The sequence below is a fragment of the Hibiscus syriacus genome, unplaced genomic scaffold, assembly GCF_006381635.1.
Source record: "Hibiscus syriacus cultivar Baekdansim isolate YM2019G1 unplaced genomic scaffold, ASM638163v2 tig00110637_pilon, whole genome shotgun sequence".
Taxonomy (NCBI): Eukaryota; Viridiplantae; Streptophyta; class Magnoliopsida; order Malvales; family Malvaceae; genus Hibiscus; species Hibiscus syriacus.
This window is the reverse complement of record NW_024062808.1, coordinates 4984208-5012126: the sequence shown is the minus strand read 5'-3', so window position 1 is coordinate 5012126 and position 27919 is coordinate 4984208. Positions and strand designations below refer to the sequence as shown.

General features: G+C 31.7%; 1 protein-coding gene across 5 annotated transcripts; it reads left to right on the top strand.

Annotated features, from left to right (window-relative positions):
* Nucleotides 1-1499: 1499 nt before the first annotated feature.
* Nucleotides 1500-12938, top strand: LOC120136762. Of its 5 annotated transcripts, XM_039152726.1 has the most exons (8): nucleotides 1501-1959; nucleotides 2049-2148; nucleotides 2562-2657; nucleotides 2738-2790; nucleotides 2978-3064; nucleotides 3096-3129; nucleotides 5161-5170; nucleotides 12926-12938. In XM_039152726.1, coding segments are annotated over exons 1-8 (606 nt in total). In that variant the 5' UTR covers nucleotides 1501-1735; the 3' UTR covers nucleotides 12928-12938. The 5 variants fall into 5 exon arrangements, with proteins under 5 accessions (XP_039008656.1, XP_039008657.1, XP_039008659.1 ...); XM_039152725.1 differs by lacking the exons at nucleotides 3096-3129; nucleotides 5161-5170; nucleotides 12926-12938 and adding exons at nucleotides 3217-3304; nucleotides 3690-3811 and having other exon boundaries at nucleotides 1500-1959; nucleotides 2978-3026; XM_039152724.1 differs by lacking the exons at nucleotides 3096-3129; nucleotides 5161-5170; nucleotides 12926-12938 and adding exons at nucleotides 3217-3264; nucleotides 3785-3991 and having other exon boundaries at nucleotides 1515-1959; nucleotides 2978-3026.
* Nucleotides 12939-27919: the final 14981 nt, after the last annotated feature.

The window sequence follows — 27919 nt, the reverse complement described above, 5'->3', positions numbered from 1 at the left end:
CTTGAGTATGATGGTGGAGGTTCTTATTTTGGATTGAAAAAGGATTTCAGAAATCTAAACTTGGCTTGAAATTCCCAGATTAAGCTCAAATAATCTTCTTAAAGCTTCTCGAATGTAAATAATTTTCCTCGATCAAACGGTCTCAAGTTGATTGCAGAAAATGATGTAAGGCGCATAGCCGAGATCACATCACTTTTCCACAACAAAGAAAGTTTTGCCTTTTGCACTAGTTTAGAAACTTCAAATGTTGTGGGGCTAATTTCATCATCCTTGGAAGGAATGTCAATGGTAAGAATAGAGCAAATATTGGGGAATGAAAGAGTGAAAAAGTAGTTGATAAAGAATCTAAATGTAGTTAAAAAGTGGTGAAGACTATGCTCATAAAGTCGGAATAGGAAGAGTGAAAGTGTGGTTAACTCGTTTCATGAAGATGTGTAAGGAACCATTGGAAGAGATGGAAAAAAAAATAGTAAGTACAACTTTGATGCAGTTGCTGCAATTAGTTGAAGTGTTAGTCAACGGTAGTCAGACAGGCTCTCCAACGTGACATTTGACAATCCAAGTAAGCATTTAATAGTCTAACTTAGCTTTCTATCGTTGAGGTTAACGGTTGTTAACGTCGAGTAATCATTTTGTTACAAATCAGTAATATTAGTGACTAATTTATAACTTTTGAAAGTTAAGTGGGGAAAATAAAAACTTACTCAAAACTTAGTGGCTATTTGTATAGTTTATCCAAAAAATTGATGTTGGACTACTGGTTTTCTAGATTTAGGGGTAGTTTTTTTTTCTAAAATTGAATATTTTTTAACCTTAAGAAATATTTGTAAATTATAGGATGACTCAAAAATACTTAAAAATATTTTGAAAATGTTTTATGACAGATTCTCATAGTTCCTTAATATACAAATTTAAACAATTAAAACATTTAATAATTTATGTTATATCAAAATCAAATAATGGTTCAACACATTCTTTTATTTCATTTTATCTAATACAATCGTGAAATGTCACTATATTATTAGAAGATTATTAAATTATTTTTAATTATAATTATAATATTCTGACATATGTTAACATCTTATTGTATGATTGTTAAATTATTTTTAATTAAAGTTAGTATTACATTGATATAATATGTAAATATTAAAGATTAAATATTGGTGCGAAATAATTTAGGAATTAGAAATGAAAATCTAATATAAAATAACTTTTTAAAAAAAAAATGAAATCTGGTACTGGTTAGTTGAGTATTCAGTTAAGAGAAATTTCGTGATTCGGACCCAATCCAAAAACCCAAAATAACGAACCGGATACTAAATCTGAAAATTTGGGTAATTACATTATGTACCTAATAATTTTTTATCTGATCGAATAGTTGACAGATCGAATAGTTGAAGTCAGATATTTCTGAACAGCTCTTATCAATATACATGATCTGTTTCATCTGAATTTTCCACGTTTCCCTTTATTTCTTGTAAAACTAAAAGGCGTAGCAGAGGCCAAACTCACCACATCTAATCAAATTCTCCCCCTTGCTCCTCCTTCCACACGCGCAGATATATAATATAAACGAGCACAAAATTTTGATGTTACCGATCAGTTAGAAAAATAAACTTTTGGTGTAGGTCAGGCCATTAGGCCAAGTTTGTGGAATTTGGTGTGTGGTCTAGTCGCCTTCAACCCTTCATTTTTTTGTTGAAGTTTTGTTTTCTGCAACGAAAGTTTAGCAAAAATGTCTTCGGCTGCAATTTCCTTCGTTTCAAGCCCAAACTCACTTAGCCTCACCCATGTCTTCCCAACTAAAACAAACCCAATATTCAGTTGCAGGGTCCATTCATTCAAGACGCAGTCTCTTCGCAGTTTCTTCTCCAGAATCCCAATTGGGTGCTTTAAGCAGTCTTCCTTTTTCACTTCCTCCAACCCCTTTTCTCCCGTCATGAAATGGCAGGATTGCTCGTACTATCTCAGAATCTTCTTCTCTTTCTTTGTTTTCAAAGGCAAAAGGCATGTTTGGACTGAATTCTCTTTTTGTTGATTGTATTAAGGGTAAAAATGGAGATCGATGTCCCCGCCTCTGTGGCTTACAATTTGTACTCTGATCGTGAAGCAATTCCCAATTGGATGCCGTTCGTCTCTTCCGTCAAGGCAAGTATGCATCCTGTTTTACTTATTCTTCAATTCTAAGTATTTTCTGTTAGCAATTTAAATATTTGAGGGTTATTTTTAGTGGGTGGTTGGGTTGAATAGTTGTCATTTGATAATTTTATTCTTCCGTAGGAAATAGCAGCATAAGTGGTTTCTACTTATTCCTTCGGGTGTACGAGATTTGGAAATCTCTGTTAATATTGGGGGAATACATCAATTCAGACGAAATTGCTTCTAGGATAGTAATTTTTACCACGGCACAATAATTCACTTCACTTCCTCCATTATTTGATTATTACTTGTACTAACAATTTTGTTTTGCAGCAATATTATTTTCTAACAATTTCAGCACAAATTTGATGTAATTGTGAGATTTTAGAGTTTGATTCTTTGTGTTTCCTTCTTGTAATTAGGTATTAGAAGACAAGCCTGAATTGTCACGGTGGTTCGTTAAATATGAAGCATTTGGTCGTAGTATTGAATACTCTTGGCTTGCTAAAAATCTGCAGGTAAGGATCAGAATCATATTATTGTCTCTGATTCTTTTGCTTATTCACCAATTCAAGTGGGTTTATATTTTCTTGTGTAGCCCATCCCTAATCAGAAAATTCACTGGACATCTTTGGAAGGTCTCGGTAACAGGTATACAGAATACTTGAAACTAACATTGTTCTGACTCAAATTCCTTGGACTCAATTTGACTCGGTCAAGTGTTCACCACTATTAATGTTGTTTCTGCTTCACCCTCCATTGGTTTCTTATGATGAGAAACTTAGAGCATTTGATTATTTCCATATCAACCTTGTGTTTTTATCATTTGACATGGCAGGGGTTCTGTTCGATTTTATCCGAAAGGTCCCTCATCCTGTTTAATAGACGTGAGGCCACTTAACACTATATTTTCATCTGATGATTTTCTGTTTTCACTGTTATTGTTTCCTTAAAACTCATGAAACTGCATTCTGTCATATTGTTTCCTTAACACTATATTAGTTTATGAGCACATGAAACCTGTGAATTGCTGTTACTTTGAATTGCTCCCACTGGCTGCTTTTTTGTCCTTTTCAGCTGAGTATTTCATATGAAGTTCCTCAACTCCTGATTCCGGTCGCATCGGTAAGTGTTCTTTTTCATCATAAAAATGTTGTCGGGGTGGAAAAAACAAGACAATTTTAAAATTAGTTCCCAACATTTATTAAAATGATCATTTTGATCCCTCTGACGTCTTATTTTAGGGTACAAAAGATCCTCCCGTGGATGGAGACTGTTAGTTAACAAACAGTCTCTAAAATAGTGGTCTTTTTACCCTCAAATGAATCGTTGGGGCTAAAATACTAAAAAACATATTGTTAAAGTAACTATTCAATCAAATGTTAAAGGCCTTTTTTTCCCTAGAATGAAACGTTGGGTCCAAAATAGGACCCAACACTCCGAAAAAAAGGATGAGCCAAAATTTACATTTTGATAAACATCGGAAGGTTTTTTTTTTTTTGGCATTATGCCGAAAAACAAAGCTACTAATGTTTAACTTGATGTATAGCAAAAAATGACAATGCTTCATTTACTTTTTTTTATTGCACATGATTGAGCTAACATGAAGTAATATATCATTTTTCCTCTGATCATATATGTTCAGCTGCTTCAACCTTTCATGGAAAATTTACTCAAACAAGGAATGGATCGGTTTGCAAAATTTGCTAAAAGCTCAAGCTCAACCAGATAATCATCACATTGGTTGGGTTAGTCATACGACCTTGTGTTGATAGTTGTTCTGATTTCAAAATTCACCCATATGCAATCCCAATATCCATTGCGTAAGACAATGAAAGGGTCTTTTCTTGTATAGTTCTTCACTATCCTCCTAAATTGAAAGATATATATATATATATATATATATATATATATATATATATACAAAATATGTGTCAAATAACATATTAGCACGAGCTGGATCGGGGAACAACAACACGTGTGTCATTTTTTTTTAAATGATTAAAGTCTTTTGACATACATTTAATGAGATTGAAGATAATGTCCACATGTGCATTATCATCTGTCCTAGCTCGTGTTTGTGTTAGCAAATATTTTTTCATATGTATTGTATGTGTTTTTTCTTTTCAAAAGAAATTTATTTAATATTTGATCCATTACTTTCTTTTCTCTTTATTTTGGTCCTTGCCTCGTATCTAGTCAATTACAGTTTAGGTGCTACATATGCAAAAACAAGTTTAGTCATTCATATGTTTTCAAGATTTTAGCAAGAGTGACCTTTCAACAAATAATCGGAGATAAGTGATATTTAATTATAAAATACAGTATATTTAGGTAAATTGGTCATTTTTATGGTGTTGGAGAGGCACGCGTATAAATGCTTTTATTTTTCATTTAATAAGGTTAATGTTCTTCATATTTTCTACTTGGTTTATGAAATGTAATATTATTTTTATTAATGAGTTTCTGAATATTATATTATATTATATTATTTGATCCAGTTCATTTAGTTAAAAAGAAGGATTTTTTTTCATAGATTAAATGAAGATTTTATTGATCAGGAGACATAAGAATATTCAGAAACATATTTTACTATTGTCCTCATATATATTGTTTTTATAATTCTATGTTATACAAATCTTAAAGCTTTAGGTTTTTATTTTAGGGTAAACAACAGGTATGACCACTCAATTATTGTCCCCTTTCACCTTGACATCAATGTTTTAATTTTGTCGATCAAACCACCAAACTATTTAAATGCTTCAATCAAGCCATCTACTAGTAATATTTACCTAAATACTCACATGGCAATTAACGAAATTGATATAATTATATAATTAGTCCCCATTGTTTACACATTCTATGAATTTGGTCATAATTAATAATTAATTTAATATATTTAATCCTTCAATTAAGTGACGACAAGTGTCATCGATGACATTCAACATGACATGTGATATAATTAGAGGATTTTTTAATTTAATTTATATTTAATTTAAATAGTTTTATCCCCGATCAAATGATTACATATGTCATGATCTTATGAAAGAAAAATAAATTGAAAAAGGAAACTACCGAGGAGAATCAAACCTAAGTCTCCACGAGGGGTTAGAGGTGCTCCCCACTGCGCCAATAACAATATTTAATTAAAAGTCTTACAAGATATGTTATTTATCTTATATTTTAAGTAATGTAAAAAAATGAAAACAAAAGTAATAATAAAAGGACTTAAATCTAGTCATATTAGGAAATATAGAAGCACCTAAACCACTTAAGTAAATATATTTAGGGTAAACTACTCGGGTGACCACCAAACTATGGTCAAAAATAATTTTGACCACTGATGTTTCAATTTGATCAAAAAGAACACTCAACTTTTTAAATGGTTCAATCAAGCCATTCTCAATTAAAAAAATAATGGCGCGTTTGACGTGTATTTTCAATAAACTTTTTATTACCATGTTGGAAATAAATAGGAGCACGTCATAATGCCACATAAGAAAAAAGTGGTCTCTCTATTATTATTTAAAGTAACACTAATCCCGTTATTTGATTCTCCCCATTGTAAAAACCCTAAAGCGGTTGCTGAAATAGAAGACACAAAGAGTTAAAAGAAGGAAAAGAGAAGACTAGAGCGACGAAACATGGATGCAGAAAATGAGCATCAGTTGTGCTTCTGTGGAGTTCGTTCGACGGTAACAACGAGCTGGATCGATGAAAATCCTAGTAGGAGGTGTTTGGGGTTGTGAAAATTATAGAAAGGGGTTAAGGTTTGCAAATTTTTTACTGATATGATTCAACAGTAAATTATTGGTAAAAACTATTATTGTTGGTCTTCTAAGATGGATTGGAGCAATAGAGCAGGAACAAAGGAATCATAAACGTCGTTGGATTTTTACTTCTCTTGTTTTCTTCTTTGTGGGAGTGATTCTGGGAATTATAATCAATTAACTGATTTTTCTTCTTTTATTGTTTGCTTTGGGGAGTTATTTAGGGTAATATTATGCTATGTGTTAATAACATTTATGGGTTATAGATTTGCCTTAGAATATTACGAAATGCTTTAAGTATGTAACTTGTGTTGTCAATGTTATACTTAAATTATTAATGAAATGGAATGTTAAATTTGTGAGTTAATTTTGTCTTAACGAAATGCTTTAAGGAAAGAAAAAAGACAAAATATCTTTGCATTCATTTACAGACCAATATATGACATATATGACATGTTTAGTCAATAAACATAAGTAGAATAATACATTTCCAGATCAATTCTTTGAGCATATAAAAGCTCTTTTCATCTATCAACACAAAAGCTAACAGTAGCAACTGATCAAAATACTATGGTTAAATGTATATAGTCAAATTAAATACTAAAAAATCATCAAACAAAAGGTCTATGCTTGTGGAGAGGATTGGTTGGCAGAAGTATCACTCTTATGCCTATTTGGAAATGACTGACTAGCAGAAGTATCCCGACTCATGTGGACAATGTAGGTGGGCATCCATCTCATAGTATACCCTTATGAAGGTGGCTGTGGATTTAGATAAAAGCTTTGATTTTGCATGTCAGCTTGATTTGGTGTTGGAGCTTATTAACGAAAAGAGGACTGAATGACACAATTATCTTGACTCATATGGACTGTAACACCCTTAACCCATATATGTAATTAAATACGAGCTGGAGATGTCACAATGACTTTTCATAACATTCATACTTGAAAACCCGTAAAATTTTGTTTCATTTTAAAATTTTCAAGCCATCGTTTAAAACCCATTTAATCATTCACATAAAACCTAAAAAAATATTTTATCGTCAAATTTTAATATGATTTTAGGCAATTCGATGTTGCTTTCAACATATATGAAACTGCCATAATACTGGTTGATTAAAATAATCAACCAATACTTTTAAAGCAATTCTATCAGAGCAACCAGAACATTTATAGCATACATGCTATTAAAAAGTTAAAGATGTCTTACTAATATTGTAGGTCGGTATGATTTCCCAGAAAAGATCCTCTCAGTGCTTCTAACTTCATGTCCCTTTCTTTATCTGAACCTACGCATGAAAATCATCACGCGCTAAGTAATTCTTAGTTAGACAGTAACGTAAATAAGGTGAGATAAAACATAAAATACCATAAATATTTGAAACATTAAAAATATAATTCAAATAAAATCATTGAACTTTTTAAGCCATGTTTCCTCTTCAGAAACCTGAAAATCATCATCTCATGATTTTATCAAAACCATGATAATCAATAACAAACATAACAATCATTTCATATTCTTTCTCATTCAGAAACATCTCAGAACTTTCATATTTCATTCTTTATTTTCTTTTCCTTTTATATACTTTCAAAACTTCCACATTCATTTTTCATATTTTACTTTCATAGCCTAATGTGTATGTAAGAGAATGCATGTAATGCTCCAAATATTGAATTAAGGAATTTATTGAAAAGATTTAAAAATGGAGGATTTAAGTGATTAAATGATAAAAGATGGGTAAAGGATTGGAATAGTGTTTTAGACTAGATTGTAACTATAGAAGAATAGAGAGGGCATTTTAGTCCTTTATAGGGGAAATAAATTTAATAATTATTTTATTAAGGTATTTAAAATGAAAAAAGGGAAAAATGAGATACAAGTTATATCTCTATTTTCTGCTTCTTCTTGTCGTGGAAAAAGCTTCCCCCATAGCTCAAAGGTAAGATTTCAAATGGCTAGTTTATTCTTTCGTTTTTTTGTTGGTTATTAAAGCTTTGAATATGTTAGATGCTTAAGAAAGGATTTAATGGGATTAAAACTAAGATATGGAAGAGATATTAGAGATTGAAGAAAATGGGGTTTTGAGTGATATGTTAAAATAGGAGTGTTTATGGATGTTTACTGGTAGATTTGACTTACCAAAGAGGTAAATAAGAGATTAGCAGCATTGGATTGGATTAATAACACATTAGGAAAAGTGGTGTGGTTCTTAGAGTTGATTGTTTTTGGAAGATATTAAATATTTTAAGAGGCTAAATGAAATAATGTTAGTATGAATAGTTATAGAAGAGTTTAATAGCATTTTATGGTGTTTGTGTATCGAAATTTTGCCCCATTTGGGTGAAAATCGGGTTGAAAACTGGAAATTCTGGGTACGGGTATCAGTACTGATAGAACATTACCAATACTACAAGCTAAAATAGAATGAATTTACTAAATAGTATCGATATTGATTCAATCAGTATCGATATCGAATGGGGAGTATCGATACCGAATGGGGAGTATCGATACTGAATGGGGAGTATCGATACCGAAGGAAAGGTATCGATACCATTTTGAAACCATTTAGAAACATAATGCAATAACGGTATCGATACCATAGGAGGGTTTCAGTACCATAATATGGTAGTATCGATACCATGGTAAGGGTATCAATACCAGGTAAAATTGAATCTAAAATTGGTATCGATGCCATATGAGGGTATCGGTACCATAGTATAGTAGTATCGATACCATGGTAATGGTATCGATACTATGGAGCCAGAAATATTAAACGTAGGTTGATATTGTTATAGGAAGTTAATGATATATCCTTCTGAGTATTGTTTGAGTATAATGATTAGAAAATATACTAACCTTGGGTATGGTACATGTTTTAATGGATGGTTGAGTAGATCGAAACCAAGCTCCCGAAACAAGCAAAACTAAGGGCAAAGGCAAAGTATAGGAGTAATCAGCCTTGCGTTATGGGATTCATAGTGAAAACGCCAGGTGAGTGCATTTAATTTTGTAACTATAAAATGTACAAATCATATATGTATAACTTTTAAAGATGTATATGGTGATTACCAAATAGGCACTAAGTATGCATTCCACGGAATTCATCCTATGTGGATGAATAAACGTATCGACACTAAGTGTGCATTCCACGGAATTCATCCTATGTGGATGAATAAACGTATCGGCACTAAGTGTGCATTCCACTGAATTCATCCTATATGGATGAATAAACGTATCGACACTAAGTGTGCATTCCACGGAATTCATCCTATGTCGATGAATAAACGTATAGGCACTAAGTGTGCATTCCACTTAATTCATTCTATGTGGGTGAATAAACGTATTCGCACTAAGTGTACATTCCACGGAATTAATCCTACGTAGATGAATAAACGTATTGGCACTAAGTGTGCATTCCACGGAATTCATCCTATATGGATGAATAAACGTATCGGTACTAAGTGTGCATTCTACAGATTTCATCCTATGTGGATGAATAAACGTATCAGCACTAAGTGTGCATTTCAATGGGATTTATAATATGTTTATGATTGAACGTATGGGCACTACGGGTGTAATACAAATAAATGATAATGAATGGGAAATAATGAATTGATATTTGATCAATAAAGATTAATGATATATATTGATTTCATTGTATGATTAGTTTCTGCCTCACTAAGTAATACTTAAAGTGTGTTAATTCATGCGTAGGTTGAATACAAGCTGAGTAAAGAGATCATTGGACATCCAAGCCAGAGTCACTTCATCAGTAACCGTATGACATACATGTCTACTTTTTATCAATTTTAGTTGGCATGTAATAGAATTTAGTAAAAAGGCTCTAAATCGTATTAGATTAAACTGTTGTAAGGTTTGGGGTGTTGCAACCTCTCTTTTTGTTCCTCTATTTACGTTAATATATGTTTTATATTAAGTAAATTAAATGTTTTAAAAAACGAAACAAAATTTTACGGGTAAAAGAATGAGGATCATTAATGATAGTGATGTGACATATGTATCTCGTGTACGAAAAGGTATACGGGAGATGGGTGTTACATTTATTTGTATCAAAGCTACAGGTTAAGCCGATTCTCAGTCGAATCAAGTGTAATTTTAAATGTAAAATGAGTTTACATGCCACTAAGATGTCAAGGTTACTGATAGAGTATAGAATGAATATGATAAGATGTCCCTCCCTACTAACTTAAGTATTATCTTTATGCATGTGGTAATAGATGTCGAATTCTACGAATTCAAGAAGGACGGCTGGACAAGAGAGTTGAGATAGATTGGATAGTGAAAGCTATGAAGAAAATAGCAAACATCCGATCCCTTCTGAGAATGCCAGAGCACCGGCACCTCATGGTGTATCTGTTCTAGAGTTTGGAGCTTTTATGCAAGCTCTCGATGCTATCTTGACTAGGTTCCAACCTCCACCACCTCCCCTGCTCCTCCAGTACCGCGAATGCTAATTCTAAAGGAATTAAGAAGTTTGGGAGCTCCTGAGTTCAGGGGAGAAGAAGGTTACGGTCATATGGATGCTGACTTATAGTTGAACGATGTGATGATGGTGATGGAAAGTCTATAGTGCTCCTATCATGAAAAGCTTGGTGGAGTTGTATCGTTACTCAAAGGATCAACTGGGGTATGGTGGACAAACACGACGATGTATGCATCGCCCGAGCAAGTGAACTGGCAATTCTTCCAAGAGGAGTTCAAAAACAAGTATATCAGGGAGCAGTTCATGAGATCGATGTTGTTGAAGTTTTTTAGCTTGAAACAAGGTGATCGAGCGGTGCATGAGTATGAGGCTGAATACAATAAGCTCAGCCGCTATGCTACAGAGGTTGTTCCTAATGATAAAACTCATCGAGATTGGTTCATTGAGGGTATGAGGCCTAAGCTAAAAGAGATGATGTTAGCATTAAATTTATCTAGTCTGTAAGAAGTGATAAATAGAGCGAAGACGATTGAAAGAGCACAAGAGGAGACTCTAGCTGCAGAATAGAGTATCCAGATAGGAAAAGTGAGCAAGATGTCTTCATCTACATATTTTGCTAAGAGAGATAAGAGATTAGGTTCTCGATATACTAATAGAACGGATGCTGCTGCAGCTGTACAGAAGTCTAACCAGTCTCAATCTTTTGCTGCAAGCTCGGGTAGAGCTTTTGGAGAAAAAGGTAACCCATGTCAAACATGTGGTAAACTTCACCGGGGAGTGTGTAGAGTGCTCTCTGGCACTTGTTTTAATTATGGAGGAAAATGTCATTATTCTAGGAGTTGACCACAGCGATCTGGGGATAGAAGAGTACAATCTGAGAGATCAGTAGTAGTACCTAGTAGAAGCAGAAGAATAGGAAGGTCAGGCGGTCAACCTGAGGCTGGCCAAAGATAAGAGACTCGGGGAGTGGCCCACTTTTATAATATAAAGACCAATGATGATCGGGATGATCCGAAAATTATAACAGGTACATTTCACCTTTTTAATGAGCCTATTTTTGTTCTAGTTGACCTTGGTTCTACGCACTCTTATATTAGTTCAAAGTTGGTTAAAACTAGAGGAATTCCTTTAGAACCAATTTTTAGTGAAATGGTAGTGGTAAACCCTATGGGTCATAGTGCAATGGTAACACGAGTGTGTAGAAAGTGTCCAATTAAGATTCAAGGGGTTGTCTTATTGGCAAACTTAATAGAGTTTCCCTTTGATGAGTTTGAAATCATTTTGTGCATGAATTGGTTGTCTCCACATCATGGATGGGTAGATTGTCATCAGAAACGACTATTTTTAAAGGATGCAAAAGGCTCTGAGATTATAGTGATTGGTGATAAAGCGAAGTCACCCTCCAATGTGATATCAACCATGACAGCAAATAAAATGATGTCAAATGCATGCGTAGCTTTTCTAGCTAATATAATAGACACTAGAGTTCCAGAAGTGAGGTTGCAGGATATCCCTATAGTTAGGGAGTTTCTAGAGGTTTTTCCGGAAGAGTTACCAGGTTTGCCTCCAGATTATGAAGTAGAATTCAGAATTGAGGTTTACTCGGGTACCGAACCTGTTTCTATGGCTCTGTACAGAATGGCTCCAAGGGAATTAAGGGAACTAAAAGCACAATTACAAGAGCTACTTGATAAAGGATTCATCTGACCCAGTGTTTCTCCTTGGGGTGCACCTGTGCTATTTGTGAAAAAAGAAAGACGGGTCTATGCGGTTATGTATTGACTATTGTCAATTAAACAATGTAACGATAAAAAACAAGTATCCTCTTTTGAGGATTGATGACCTGTTTGATCATATGAAATGTGAAGTAGTGTTTTCTAAGATAGATATGAGGTCGAGGTATCATCAGTTAAGGAATGAAAAAGAGGATATTTCCAAGAAGGCTTTTCGAACTCGATACGAACACTATAAATTTGTGGTAATGCCGTTTGGATTAACAAATGCTCCTGCAGCATTTATGGATTTAATGAACAGAGTATTCCAACCGTACTTGGATCAGTTTGTGGTGATGTTTATAGATGATATCTTGGTATATTCCAAGTCAAGGGATGAGCATGATGCTCATCTTTGGGTGGTGTTTCAGATACTTCGTGAAAAGAACTTGTATGCAAAGTTGTCCAAATACGAATTTTGGTTAGCTAAGATTGTTTTCCTTGGTCATATAGTCTCTGTAGAAGGCATAAGAGTGGATCCCAAAAAGATTCAAGCTATATTGGATTGGAAACTCCCAAAGAATGTTGATGAAGTTTGGAGTTTATTGGGGATTGCTAGTTATTATAGGCGATTTGTGAAGAATATTTCAGTGTTAACTATACCGCTAACTAAGTTATTGCGGAAAGATGCGAGGAAAGTTTTGATATGCTCAAGAGACTTTTAACGGAGGTTCCCGTTCTTGTGCAACCCGAGTCAGGTAAGGAGTATGTACTTTTCAGTGATGTATCCCATAACAGATTGGGATGTGTACTGATGCAAGAGGGAAAAGTTGTAGCATATGCCTCAAGACAGCTGAAGAATCATGAAAGGAGTTACCCAACACATGATTTGGAATTGGCAGCTGCAGTGTTTGCTTTGAAAATCTGGCGCCATTTTTTGTACGGTGAGCGTTTCCATGTTTACACGGACTATAAAAGTCTCAAGTATTTATTGACTCAGAAAAAGTTAAACTTAAGGCAGAGAAGATGGATTGAGCTCCTAAAGAACTATGATTTGGTTATTGACTTTCATCCGGGAAAGGCTATTGTGGTAGCAGATGCGCTCAGCCGAATGACTTTTGCAGCTTTAAGGGCATCAGATGCCTGTATGTATTTAAAAGAAGATGGTGCTTTGATTGTTGAATTAAAGTTAAGGCCGATGTTCTTGGATCGGGTTAAAGAACTACAAGGTAGAGATAAGAAATGTCTAATGAGATTGGCGCAAGTCAAAAAAGGAGAAGCCACAGATTTTGAAATAAGGGTTAATAGATGTTTATATTATCGTGGAAGACTATGTATTCCTGATGATGATGAATTGAGAAAATATATTCTTTGTAAGGCATATTTTAACCCTTTGATGATGCACCCAGGTGGAAATAAGATGTATCAGGATTTGAAAAGTCGTTACTGGTTGCCTGGCATGAAAAGAGTTGTTACAGAGTGTGTTGCAAAATGTTTGACATGTCAGAAAGTGAAACTGAACATCAAGTTCCATCCAGGTTACTACAGCCAATATCCATTCCTGAGTGGAAGTAACAGTGAGTCACCATGGATTTTGTTTCAGGACTATCGTTGTCACCGGGTAAAAAAGACTCGATTTGGGTAATAGTAGACAGATTGACTAAGACAACTCATTTTATTCCAGTTCGAGTAGACTTTTCAATGGATAAATATGCGGAGCTATACATAAAAGAGATAGTTAGACTGCACGGAGTGCCGATATCGATCGTGTCCGATCGAGACCCAAGGTTTACTTCAAGATTTTGGAAGTCCTTGCATGAGGCATTGTGTACTCGATTGAACTTTAGCACAACTTTTCATCCGGAGATAGATGGATAGTCAGAGCGAGCTATTCAGATACTGGAGGATATGCTCAGGGCATGTGTGATTGAATTTAAGGGGTCATGGGAAAGGTATTTGCCTTTAGCATTAGCAGAATTTATGTATAACAATAGTTATCAATCAAGTATTAAGATGGCCCCGTATGAAGCTCTATATGGGAGAAAATGTAGAACACCATTAAATTGGTTTAAATTGAAAGATCGGGATTTGGTTAGCCCATATTTAATGAAAGATATTTAAGATAAAGTGAAGATTATCCAGAGCAATCTAAAAATAGCCTCAGATCGACAAAAGTCCTATGCAGATTTGAAAAGGAAAGAAATAGAATACCAAGAGGGAGACAAGGTATTTTTGAAAGTATTGCCTTGGAAGAAGGTATTACGTTTTAGGCAAAAAAGAAAGTTGAGTCTGAGGTTTATTACACCGTATGAAATATTAAAAAGGGTTGGACCCATAGCTTATCGTTAGCTTTACCTCCAGACATAGACAAGATTCACAATGTTTTCCATGTATCGATGCTTAGGAGATACAGATCAGACCATTCGCATGTTATCACTCCTGAAGAAATAGTTATCCGACCAGATTTGACTTATAAGGAAGATCCAGTTCGGATCTTGGCTAAAGAAACCAAGGAATTACATAACAAAAGGATTTCGTTGGTTAAAGTACTTTGGCAGAATCTTAAGGTTAAAGAGGCTACCTGGGAAAGAGAGAATGATATGATAAAGCAATTTCCATATCTCTTTGCTTCAGGTACTTCTTTAAATTCGAGGATGAATTTTATTTGGGGGGAGAATTATAATGCTCCAAATATTTCATTAAAGACTTTATTGAAAAGATTTAAAAATGGAGGATTTAAGTGATTAAATGATAAAAGATGGATAAAGGATTGGAATAGTATTTTAGACTAGATTGCAACTATAGAAGAATAGAGAGGGCATTTTACTCCTTTATAGGGGAAATAAATTTAATAATTATTTTATTAAGTTATTTAAAATGGAAAAAGGTTGAGATACAAGCTATATCTTTATTTTCTTCTTACCATGGAAAAAGCTTTCCCCATAGCTCAAAGGTAAGATTTCAAATGGCTAGTTTATTCTTTTATTTTTGGTTGGTTATTAAAGCTTTGAATATGTTAGATGCTTAAGAAAGGATTTAATGTGATTAAAACTAAGATATGGAAGAGATATTAGAGATTGAAGAAAATGAGTTTTAAGTGATATGTTAAAATAGGAGTGTTTATGGATGTTTACTGGTAGATTTGACTTACCAAAGAGGTAAATAAGAGATTAGCAGCATTGGATTGGATTAATAACACATTATGAAAAGTGGTGTGATTCTTAGAATTGATTGTTCTTGGAAGATGTTAAATGTTTTAAGAGGCTAAATGAAAGAATGTTAATATGAATAGTTAGAGAAGAGTTTAATAGCATTTTATCGTGTTTGTATATCGCAATTCATCCCCATTTGGGTGAAAATAGGGTTGAAAACTTGAAATTCTGGGTACAGGTATTGGTGCTGATAGAACAGTAACGATATTACAGGCTAAAATAGGATGCATTTACTAAATAGTATCGATATTGATTCAATCAGTATCGATACCGAAGGGGGAGTATCGATACCGAAGGGAAAGTATCGATACCATTTTGAAACCATTTAGAAACAGAATTCAATAACGGTATCGATACCATAAGAGGGTATCAGTACCATAGTATGGTAGTACCGATATCATGGTAAGGATATCGATATCAGGTAACATCGAATCTAAAATCGCTATCGATACCATAAGAGGGTATTGTTACCATAGTATAGTAGTATGGATACCATGGTAATGGTATCGATACTATGGAGCCAGAAATATTAAACGTAGGTTGATATTGTTATAGGAAGTTAATGATATGCCCTTATGAATATTTTTTTAAAAATAATGATTAGAAAATATATTAACCTTGGGTATGGTACATGGTTTAATGGATGCTTGAGTAGATCGAAACAAAGCACCCGAGACAAGAAAAACTTAGGGCAAAGGCAAAGTACAGGAGTAATCAGCCTTGTGTTGTGGGATTCATAGCGAAAAAGGCAGGTGAGTGCATTTAATTGTGTAACTATAAGATGTACAAATCATATATGTATAATTGTTAAAGATGTATGTGGTGATTACCAAATAGGCACTAAGTGTGCATTCCACGGAATTCATCCTATGTGGATAAATAAACGTATCGGTACTAAGTGTGCATTCCACGGAATTCATCCTATGTGGATGAATAAATGTATCGGCAATAAGTGTGCATTCCACGGAATTCATCCTATGTGGATGAATAAACATATCGACACTAAGTGTGCATTCCACGAAATTCATCCTATGTAGATGAATAAACGTATCGGCACTAAGTGTGCATTCCACAGAATTCATCCTATGTGGATGAATAAACGTATCGACACTAAGTGTGCATTCCACGGAATTCATCCTATGTGGATGAATAAACATATCGACACTAAGTGTGCATTTCACGGGATTCATAATATGTTTATAAATGACCGTATAGGCACTACGGGTGTAATACAAATAAATGATAATGAATGGGAAATAATGAATTGGTATTTGATCGATAAGGAATAATGATATATATTGATTTCATTGTATGATTAGTTTTTGCCTCACTAAGTAATACTTAAAGTGTGTTAATTAATGCGTAGATTGAATACAAGTCGAGTAAGGAGATCATTGGACATCCAAGGCAGAGTCACCTCATCAGTAACCGTATGATATGACTGTCTACTTTTGCGCATGTAATAGAATTTAGTAAAAACGCTCTGAATCGTATTAGATTAAACTGTTATAAGGTTTGGGGTGTTAGAACCTCTCTTTTTGTTCCTCTATTTACGTTAATGTATGTTTTATATTATGTAAATTAAATGTTTTATAAAACGAAACAAAATTTTACGGGTAAAAGAATGAGGATCAATAATAATAGTGATGTGACATCTGTATCTCGTGTACGGAAAGGTATAAGGGAGATGGGTGTTAAAATGCAAGGTACGTGAGTAAGACATAATGTGCGTACTAAGAACTTCACGGTGCTATCATCAGAATCAGAATATGCACTCCAAGTGCATTCATAACATTTGCACCAACGGTGCCTTTCATAATGTAAACGAATATACCATATCAGAATCAGACTTTACTTTACTCAACTTCTTGACATGCCAAGTGTACCTACGACTCTCAATGCAACATACAATATGCTTCCATATCATATTTTATTCATTTAAATAAAACATTTCAAAAACAGAACCATTTCCATGTCATTACCAAAATCATTTTTTGGGCACTTCATACCTGAAATCATCCATAATATAAAATACGGATATCATATAAAATACTTTAGGTAATTCATGCCCAAAAATCATTTTAGAGATTTCATTCGAAATCTTCCATAATTAGAATTAAATCATAATTTAAAGTTCATATTTTAAAATAATATAAGGTTGACTTATCACAAGTCTCCCTCATTCATAATAATTAAATAAATAAAATGCACTCACTTTTACTTTACTAATGAATATTAGCTTCGATTTTACTTATACTAACTTAAAAGCCCATTTAAAATAAATTAAAAATTTATTTTGACCCAAAAGTCAAAATTGCCATTAATGAATCCTAATATTTACCCCCATGCCACCCTTTTATCACCAATTTAATATCTTAAATAAATATAAAAATCCTACTTATCAATTACCCTCTTTGCCCTTCCAATTTTCCAAAAAATCAATTTAGTCACTAAATTACACTATTCCACTTTATAGTGCAATTCCACCCAATTCCACATCAAATTCCACTTATTAAAATTATTAGTATAATTTTTCTAACCCAAAAATACCTTTCTTCAAGTTTTTGTAAGCTTCTGATTTGATCCAGTTATCTGATTCCATACCGAACTTTATTGCTTTATAGCTTTTAACACAAACCCTAAATTAAAATTTTGATTCCCACAAAAACCATTATTTCGGACAAACTATTCATTTACGATCAAAATATATAATATTTTAAAATTATATTTTAGGTCCATAAACTTTTACAAAGTTTATATTTTGTCGTTAATCTTTTAAAACTTACATTTTAGTCACGAACCAAAAATTAGGGTATTACATAGACAATGGGGGTGGGCATCCATCTCACAGTATACCCTTGCGTAGGTTGTTGTGAACTCGACCTGGTAGCCCGATTTTTCATGGTAGTTTGATTTGATATTCTAAACTACAATCAAAATCAAAGTTCATAAACAAAATCAACCAAAAAAATTCAATAAAAAAATAGATGACCTTACTAGAAATTTTGATCTTCTTGCAGTAGATGCTTGTTGGACTGGCCTAATATTGCGACCAACCTGACCCTTGTATATTTTGACATTATGACCAGACCCCCCACACTTTCTGCAGAATAGTTTAACTCCTCTCTTTGTCACCCTACGAGTTTGAGGTGTTGCTTTATCAGCCTCCTTTATTTTATTCTTGTGTGGTTTTCCTTGTGGCTTTTTAAGGTAAGTGGTAAGAAAGGATTCATTATTTCAATAGGAGTCCAATGTCCATTTGGGTTTTCATATAATAGTATCAGTCGACAAATGTTTCTGGCCTTTCGTGATTCATGACAATAACAACAATTGCATGACGTTAAAAAATAATTAGTAATTATAAAAATCTAGAAAAAGGTAAATGAATATTGTATTAATAAAACATTAAGTTACCTATTAGTTCCCATTTTCTACAGGAACAAGTTCTAGTTTTAATTTTAACACAATGTTGATTTGTTGGACCACATGAAACTTAGAATGTTGGTCTACCAACATGAATGAGCCAACAACTGTATAACATAAACATATAAGCATTAATTATATGCAATAACAAGTTCACCCCCCAAGTTTGCAATTAACAATATGCAATAACAAGTTTACCCAAGTTTGCAATAACAATTTCACCCAAGTTTAAAATTAACAATATGCAATAACAAGTTCACACAAGTTTATAAGCATTAATAGTATGCAATTAACAAGTTTACATATTTGTTTGTGATATTGAATTGCACAGCTTCTTCTAAATTTTAGGGCATAAAAGCCTAGAAAACTTATTAGCTTGATCAATATTTTTTTTGCAAGTATTTGTATCAACATTATTCTAATAGACTCCACTAATGTAATAGTTGGTCTGTATCTAGCTTCAAGTATCAACTAATGACAAAAAATATATATATATATATATATATATATATATATATTAGATTACATAAGAAATATATTTTTATGTATAAATGTTTTTGACGTATTCACCTTATTAAAACACTTGCAAAGATTCTTTAACAACATGTCTGACTTTGCTCTAAAAGAGAAGTGTGACTTTGACCACTGTTTAGGATTTTTGTAATAGCCATTTGTGTGTCGTCCGTGATAAAAGCTGCATGAAAAATTTTACAAAATTATAATCTTTGTCAACATGAAAACATGTAAAATAATATACTTATACTATAAAAATATACCTTCATTCCTTCTATGGCAGATTCGAACTCCCTAACATAGTTGCCTTAGAACCATCCATAGTTGGTCCTTCAATGCTTTTCCCTTGTGCTGACCATTGGTCTTAAAATTTGAATATAAGTGCCTCACACGTGTTCTTTGCTCTACATTACACACCGAAATAAAATATTATAAAAAATTTAACTATCTTAAAGCCTACATAAATCTAAAAGCATTATAATAAATACCTTTTGTCTATCAGTCATGTATGTCAATTTTTCAGACTCATTCAACTCCAAATCATTACCCAATAATTCAAAAAACTAACACCAAGATGAGTGATTCTCACTCTCTACAACTACAAAGGCTAACGGATAAATAGAGCCAGTTGCATCAACCTCAACAACATCTAGCAAATGACCCCCATAGTACCCATTAAGTGACACCCATCCAGACATATAATGGGCCTACACTTGCTTTGAAGCCATCCTTCATTCCTTGCATACAGATATAAAGCCTCTTGAAAACTCTCTCATCCAAGTGACAACAATGGTTGTCCCTAGATTTGTGTACCTAAGTTCACTTAGGTAATCATACAACTTGGTGTACTATTCTTCGTGATTACCATGTAGCATTTCAAGGGCTATGAACTTAGCTCTAGCACACTTGGATGTAGATACCATGATGCCATAGTCATTGCGAACAACTTGCTTAAGAGATTTAACAGAATAATTTGGGTTAACATGGAATGCTTGTAAATATTGTTTTGCTATCCACTTAGTAGTTATATTAGCATTTTCAAACCCATTAAGACATGTATGTTCATCATTCAGTGACTTAGTTTGCCAAGTACCATCACTAGGATCTTAAGGGCTAATTAGAGAGGCCCAAAAACGCAAAGACACCTTGTCTGACATCTTACTTGGATTCTTTTGTTGTCATTTCTTCTAAATTTGACATTATACCTATTCTTAATGCCATACATTTAATTGTCTCTCAATATTATATTGTCAGCAAAGATCAATCTAACCTTTAATTTAGGGTTAGGAATATTTATGGCACTGTAACACCCTTAACCCATATACGTGCCCAAATACGAGTCAAAGATGTCACATTGCTTTTACATATATTCTATAGTTGAAAACCCAATAAAAATTTAAACTTTTAAAATTTAACCCATTTAATCCTTTCAATAAAATGATATAATCACTTAAAATAAATATATAATATTTAAACATTCGAATCAATATCAATTTCTGGCAGCAACTAGATAGTTCTATACTATTTCATATCATAAAGTAAACTGCTTAAAAACTGTCTAATTTAAAAATATTTCATTATTCTAATTAAAAATATAGTTTTTATCTAAAATAGAACACTTAAATTCATTTTTATAGCCCTAATAATATGTCTTAGACATTTCTTATTCGTATACATGTCATCTAGAAAATTTAAAAATGGTAGGATGTCATTACTGATACATGTAATTCGTTTTTATTGATTGATGCCAAATTCAACTCCTTACTTCACTTGCTCTTCTTCACCTATGCGTGAAAATCATCACACGCTAAGTATACACTTAGTGAGACATTATAAAAATGAAATTGATGAAAAATATTAAACAACTTAACAACATTAAAACAATATTTATTTCCTTATAAAAAACTTAAAAATATCTTAACAATTTAAATCGTTAAACTTAATTCAAATAAAATCATAAATATTCAAATCGGTTTATTTAATCCATTTTTCTTCATCATGGACCTAAAAATCATCATCTCGTGATTTTGTCAAAACCATGATAAACATTATCATACATAATAATCACATCATATTCTTTTTCATTCATATACATTTCAGAACTTTCATATTTCATTTTAATTTTTCACTTTCACATTCATTTTCACATCCCATTTTCATAACCATTACCTTCACATTTCAGAATTCATTCTCGATTCAGAACTTATTTTCTGATTTATAGTTTAATTTCATATTCATAACTTAATTTCAAATTCATAGCCCAATGCATATTTATGAGAATGCAAGGTTCGTGAGTCAAACATAATGTACACACTAGGCACTACACGGTGCCAATCATCATCATAAAATGCATTCCAAATGCAAAACATGTCATATGTATCAACGATGCCATACGTAATGTACACGAATGTACCATAACTTCACTTGAACTTGTACCATAACTTCACTTGAACTTTACTCAACTTCTTGGCATGCCAAGTGTACCTACGACTCTTAATGCAACATACAATGGGCTTTTCCATTAATTATTATATGTTATTTAATTATCAAAGATATCAATATATCAACATATCCAACTTTTCATATCATAAATAATGGGCAGTTTATACCCTAAACATTTCATTTCCACATAACATTTATATATCATGATCATCGTCAATTACCTTTCTTTAACATATACACATCATATTCATCATGTAATAAATATTATAATTATCATGCCAATCATAATAAAGTTGGCTCATTTCATACATTTATAATAGCATATAACATAAGAATAACATGAAAACACAATTTATGACAAATTATGTTGACAGTTTGTACTACCTTCAAAGAAATATTATTCTTTATTAATCTATACACTTCAAAATTATTCCATTTGTACCACTAGAAATTATACTCGAATACTAATCTAACCATATAAGGAACATTTTCTAGTTCAAGTTGTAAAAATTATAGTAATTTTCAAATCTAACTTACAGAAGTTATTTTTAGCAGAATCTGCTGCCATGTTTTCTGACCTATCATTGGTTAAAAATTCATTTTTTGTATACTTCTCAGAATCAGTATCCATTTATTTTAAATAAAACTATACTGATATATGAATCCAACGGTGTAAAAATCATATTCTAATCATTTCTATAGAATTTACGGTGATTTTCGAAACTTATTGTTCAAGTCAAAGTATAGGTAGATTTTACTAGTTTGCATCCTTAACTTCTTCACTAATTTTATTAACTTACCACATGAACATATATACATGAATCAAAAAGTCACACAATATTATGAGTCACTTCTTACCATAGTAACTCCGTCACTGCTCATCGCAAATCAATGTTTGCATAATGAAATAAACACAAATTAAATATGCATTCACCTGGTGTCCTTATCTTGCAAACCTTCCTTAGAAATTCACATTCATCCTTAAGCTTATCCTTAGCTTTAATATTACTTGATATTGATTTCAATCATAAAATAAATAAACATCATTATAAAACATATACATTTGAAACCACAAGTTAAAACTCACTAACATAGGGAAACATTAGAAAATAAATTCCTAAAACTATTTCGACGCTCATTCGATACTAATTCCATGTCACAACATAAATGTTGACCTTAACACTTCAAGTTGACCATTAAAGTCTCTTTTTATCCAAATTCAACCAAACTTCACATAACATTTTCAACTTTACATATTAACTACCATTTATGAATTCTTTTAGAATTCATCTCAACTTTTCCATTTTATTCTAAATAGCCCTTTTCCCTTTAATTTCAATTCAAGTCTCAAACAATTTAATTAAATTTCCAGCATCTAATTTCCAGCCCAATACCTCAACAATTCCACTATTACCAGTTAAGTCATTAACTTTCTCAATCTTTGCCATTTAGTACTCAAACTTGGCCAACTTCCCAAAATAGTCCAATTTCACATTCTAACATCAAATTCAACATTCTAACATCAATTTCAAGCTTAGTACAACATCTAGTGAACAATTAAACATTATCCCCATAACTTTTCAAAATTACCAAATTGGTTCCCCAACTTTCACAAAGCTACAAATTAGTTCAAATAACTTTCTAAAGCTTGTAGAACCTTTCAAACATCATTTCCAAACCTAGGGAATGTTTTCATAATTTTCCCCATTTATTTCCTTGAGGTTGAATATTCTAGGTTTAGGGTTCTTGATTTTCACTTGATTCAAGCATGGATTTCATCTCTAATCAACATTTCAAGGCTTATAAAATTAAACTAATAACATAATTTAACTAAATCATAAACTTTCCAAAACCCTAGGTCATGGTTGAACATCATATAGTCATGATTTCCATGTAATTTTTATACCAAATGATAGAGAATTTTAAGAGGATTAGTTCTCTATCTAATAGCTAAATAAAAAAAATCAATCGAAAAGCTTAAAAATAAAAATAAAAATTTCTTCTTACCTAGCTATGGGGGTGGACGACTTGAGCAAGAAGAGGGGCTAAAAATTCTTGATTTCTCTTCCTAATTAACGTATATACTTTTCTTGATTTAATATAAATAAATTTAAACTTCATTTAATTGGAAATTATCATTTTAACCTTATTAAAATTTGATAATTTCCACTTTTCCATTTCTATACCATCATCCATTAAACCATCATATTATATTATCTCAAATTAAAAGATTAAAAAATAAAAATACACTTTCCATCTTTTCCTTTGTAAATTTTTAAAAATTACAATTTAGTCACTAAATTTTCCAATTTCGACTAAACATGGAAAATGGACTTCAATTCCACTGATTCACATTAAATTTAACTGTTCTAAAACATTGGAATAATATTTCTAACCTTTATCTATCATCCATCCATTTTTTGTGAAATTTTGATTCGATTCGATTATCCAATTCTATACTAAGTTTTACTGTCTTATTGCTTTTAATACAAATCCTATACCGAAATTCTGATTCCCATGAAAAAAATTGTTCTTGGAGATGATCTATTCATTTATGAAATAAAATTTATTTTTGGGGAAATTATCACATTGGTCTTTAAACTTTTCCAAACTTTATACTTTGGCCACTAAACTTTCAAAGTTTATGTTTTGGTCACTATTCAAAATTTAGGGTATTATAGGCACTATTAAATTTAAGGTATCTAGTCTTTATATGTTCACTACCATAATATGACTCATCTGCATTGTACAATGATTTATAATGTCCATTTTCAGAGTCACTCGCAACCCTCATTTGATCACTGTCCAACCCGACATGCACATCACAAGCTTCATCTTCTGAATATTCAATCTCATTTTCACTATCATTAAGTCCATATTCATTATTGCTAGACTGTGGGGCTTCAGACTCAAAATCTTCTAACTTGGACTCATTAATTTCAATTTCAGTATCATTAATTTCAGGTTCATGTGGTTCATCATCATTAATTTCATGTTCATGTCGGTTAGCATCATTAAATTTAGGTTTAGGTGATTCATCATCACTAATTTTGAGATTCAGGTGGTTCACCATCATTAATTTCAGGTTCAGGTTGGTCAACATCATTAAATTCATGTTTAGGTGGTTCAACATCACTAATTTTAGGTTCAGGTGGTTTATCCCGGTGTTGATTATGTTCATTATGTCCTATATTTTCTTCCAAATAAATGTGAACATGATGGTCACTAGGAAAAACCCTAAGCACTTCAAGGATATCATTATCAGTTTGGAGTGGTTTCAGCTTTAGTGGATTATTTGACACTTGCCAACATATCTTACAAGTATACCTAATTCATAATTTGGTTATCATATCAGCAACTGAAAACATGGACATTTCATCAGAATCACGGTTATCAAAGTAGTCCACTAGCCTGCTAGTGCATTTCACTCTTGGTCTCCTAACAAAATATCCCCATGATGTACTATAATTGTAAATTTCCTAGAGTTCATATATGTTCATGACAAATTATCATTACAATATGTAACTAAATATACTAACAAAAATTTGCAAATTAGCATTATCATATCAGTAACTAATTTTAATATATAACTAAATACACTAACAATATGAATCAAAAGAGAAAAAAAAGAACTTTTCAAATAATGGATAAATACACATCACATGTGGGAACCACATTCAAAATACTTTATTAATAGCAACACAACCTGTGGGGGACACAACAATTGTAAAGCTGCAAAAGTGATATGAACAGACAAATATAATCAGAACCTTATCATGTGGAGGCATGCACTTTTGTCTATTCACTGATTTCATGCAAATTCATAAACTCATGTGTATGCAACAGTAAGATCCCAAACATACTATCAATAGTAAACTCATATATAGTATATAGTATATATATATATATATATTTTAATATAGAAACCCCTAAATCTTTTCAAACAAAAGATATCCTTAAAGATATATCTAGGGTTTTTAACGGAATAAAATACTAATATTTTTTATAAGACTTTTAAAATTTGTTTTTAAGGCTTTTAAAACCGTAAACATTTAAAATCATGTTTTATGTACTTATCATATCTCGCATTTGATTCTTCTTATTCTCTATAAATGTAGCTTCGCATTCTTCGATCAACACAATGTTTACCCTAAACCCATAAAAATAAGATGTTAAATATACTCTTACAATCTTTCGATCAAACCAAGTTTACCCTAAAACCCAAAAAATAAGATTTTCTTACCCAGAAAAACCAAGTATTCATACTCTCTGAAACAAAAATCAAACAAGTCTTTGCCCTAAATTTCCCTCAAGAAAAAATCCAGCGTTTACCCACAAACCCATTTGATTTTTAGAAGTGAAAGGGTTGAGAGATTTCACTCGTATGATGATAATGAAACAGCTGAATGAACCCCCTTAACTGGATTAATTGGCTCAAAAAAATTAAAAGGATTTCCCTTTCTTCAATTATGTATTAAATGAGATTTTAAATACAAGTCTTTTATTATTTCTGAGCTGGCATTAACAATAATATAAAATTCATTCCTCTACCTCACCATTAGTTTCTAACAACCACGTTCGACGCGCCATTATTTTTTCAACGGAGAGTGGCTTGATTTAACCATTTAAAAAGTTGGGTGGTCTTTTTAATTAAATTAAAACATAGGTGGTCAAAATGATTTTTTGACCATAGTTTGATGATCACCCGTGTAGTTTACCCATATTTTATAATTGAATATATCTTATACAATATATTTTTAAATTAAATTTAATATTTTTTCATATTTATTTTTATAATTATAAGCAACTAAATTCAATATACATTTTTAAATTTTATATTTTCATTGTTGGTTTTTTATTTTTATTTATAAAATTAAATATTTTTACTAATTTCTCATTATTATTTTAAAAAATAGATGTAATATTAATTAATATATATTAATCGTCGACATTGGAAGTGAAAGATGTTAATTAACAAAAACCCAATAAAATATTGAATTAAATTGCTTATAATTATAAAAATAATATGTTACTCTGTTTTTTCAATGTAATAACAAAGAAAAGAAAATTAAAATAGTTATTATATTGAATTTAGTTTCTTATGATTACAAAGAAATGAAAAATGAAAAAAATAATTTAATTTAAAAATATTATATATATATATATGTATTCAATTATAAACCAATAATTACATTTGATTCGGTGGTTTTGGTGCTTCAAGGGTTCACGTTGTTGCCAAGTTAGCATTTTCGTTAAATGTTAATGACACGTGATTACTGAAGTATTTAAATAGTTAGGTGGCCTAAGTGAAAAATCAAAACATGATGGTGAAAATGAAAAAGGACAATAGTTTAGTGGTCATACAAGTAGTTTACCCTTTATTTTACTAAATTTGTTGCAAATTACTAGTTTTGCTTTATTAACAAATGATTATATTTCTCTAATAAATTAATAATCAAAATAATTTTAAGGTGATATGAAAAATAATATATTCTTAAAAAGTTCGTTAAAATATAGAGTCATCATCGATCATTTTAGTTTAGGTACGATGGAATATCCGTAAATATGATATGCAGTTAACATCAAAATAAAAATGGAGTTTAGGAGTTAATTACACGTGTATAAGATTTAAACATCCCGGAATACCAAAAAAAATTTAATACCTTATTGAAACGAAATATGTTGTCTCATTTAAAGAAGTTACAATAACAAAAATACAAAAATATTTTAGTAACGATCATTATAATTGATAATAATAATGCATAAAAATTAATAGTGTTAAGCAATCAAATGATAAAAACTATTCTAATAAAAAGGGACTAAATTGAGCGATGTTAGGAGTTTAGGAGACTAAAATATTATAAAACTACTAAATTATGACTAAATTAAAAAAATTAAAATTTTGCATGCCAGAAATTTATTAGATACTACATTAGGACCTAATTACTAAATCCTAAACTAAGAAAGGACTAAATTATAAGAAAATAGAAATTAAAAAGAAAATATATCAATTAAATCTTGCACAAAAGTATTTAATTAAAAAAATAAAAGGCAAGGGGATCTATAACACAAATTACCCAAACACCTAAAAAGGGCATTGATCTCTCCTTGTTTAAAGTCGAATGAATCAATCGAACGACAAATTAAAAGCCCAAAACTTTTGGGTGTAGCACCCTTAGATCAATACGGGTGACTCGATCCAATCCAATGTATCACATTAAGGCCACCAGAGCACCACACTAAGAATTCTGGAAAAAAAATTT

Excerpts from the sequence above, each read along its gene's own strand:
- LOC120136762 (XM_039152724.1), top strand. The coding sequence starts at position 1,736 with ATGTCTTCGGCTGCAATTTCCTTCGTTTCAAGCCCAAACTCACTTAGC. Across the intron at positions 1,960-2,048 it reads ATGAAATGGCAGGATTGCTC|GGTAAAAATGGAGATCGATG; the intron begins GTACTATCTCAG and ends GATTGTATTAAG. Across the intron at positions 3,265-3,784 it reads TCCTGATTCCGGTCGCATCG|CTGCTTCAACCTTTCATGGA; the intron begins GTAAGTGTTCTT and ends ATATATGTTCAG.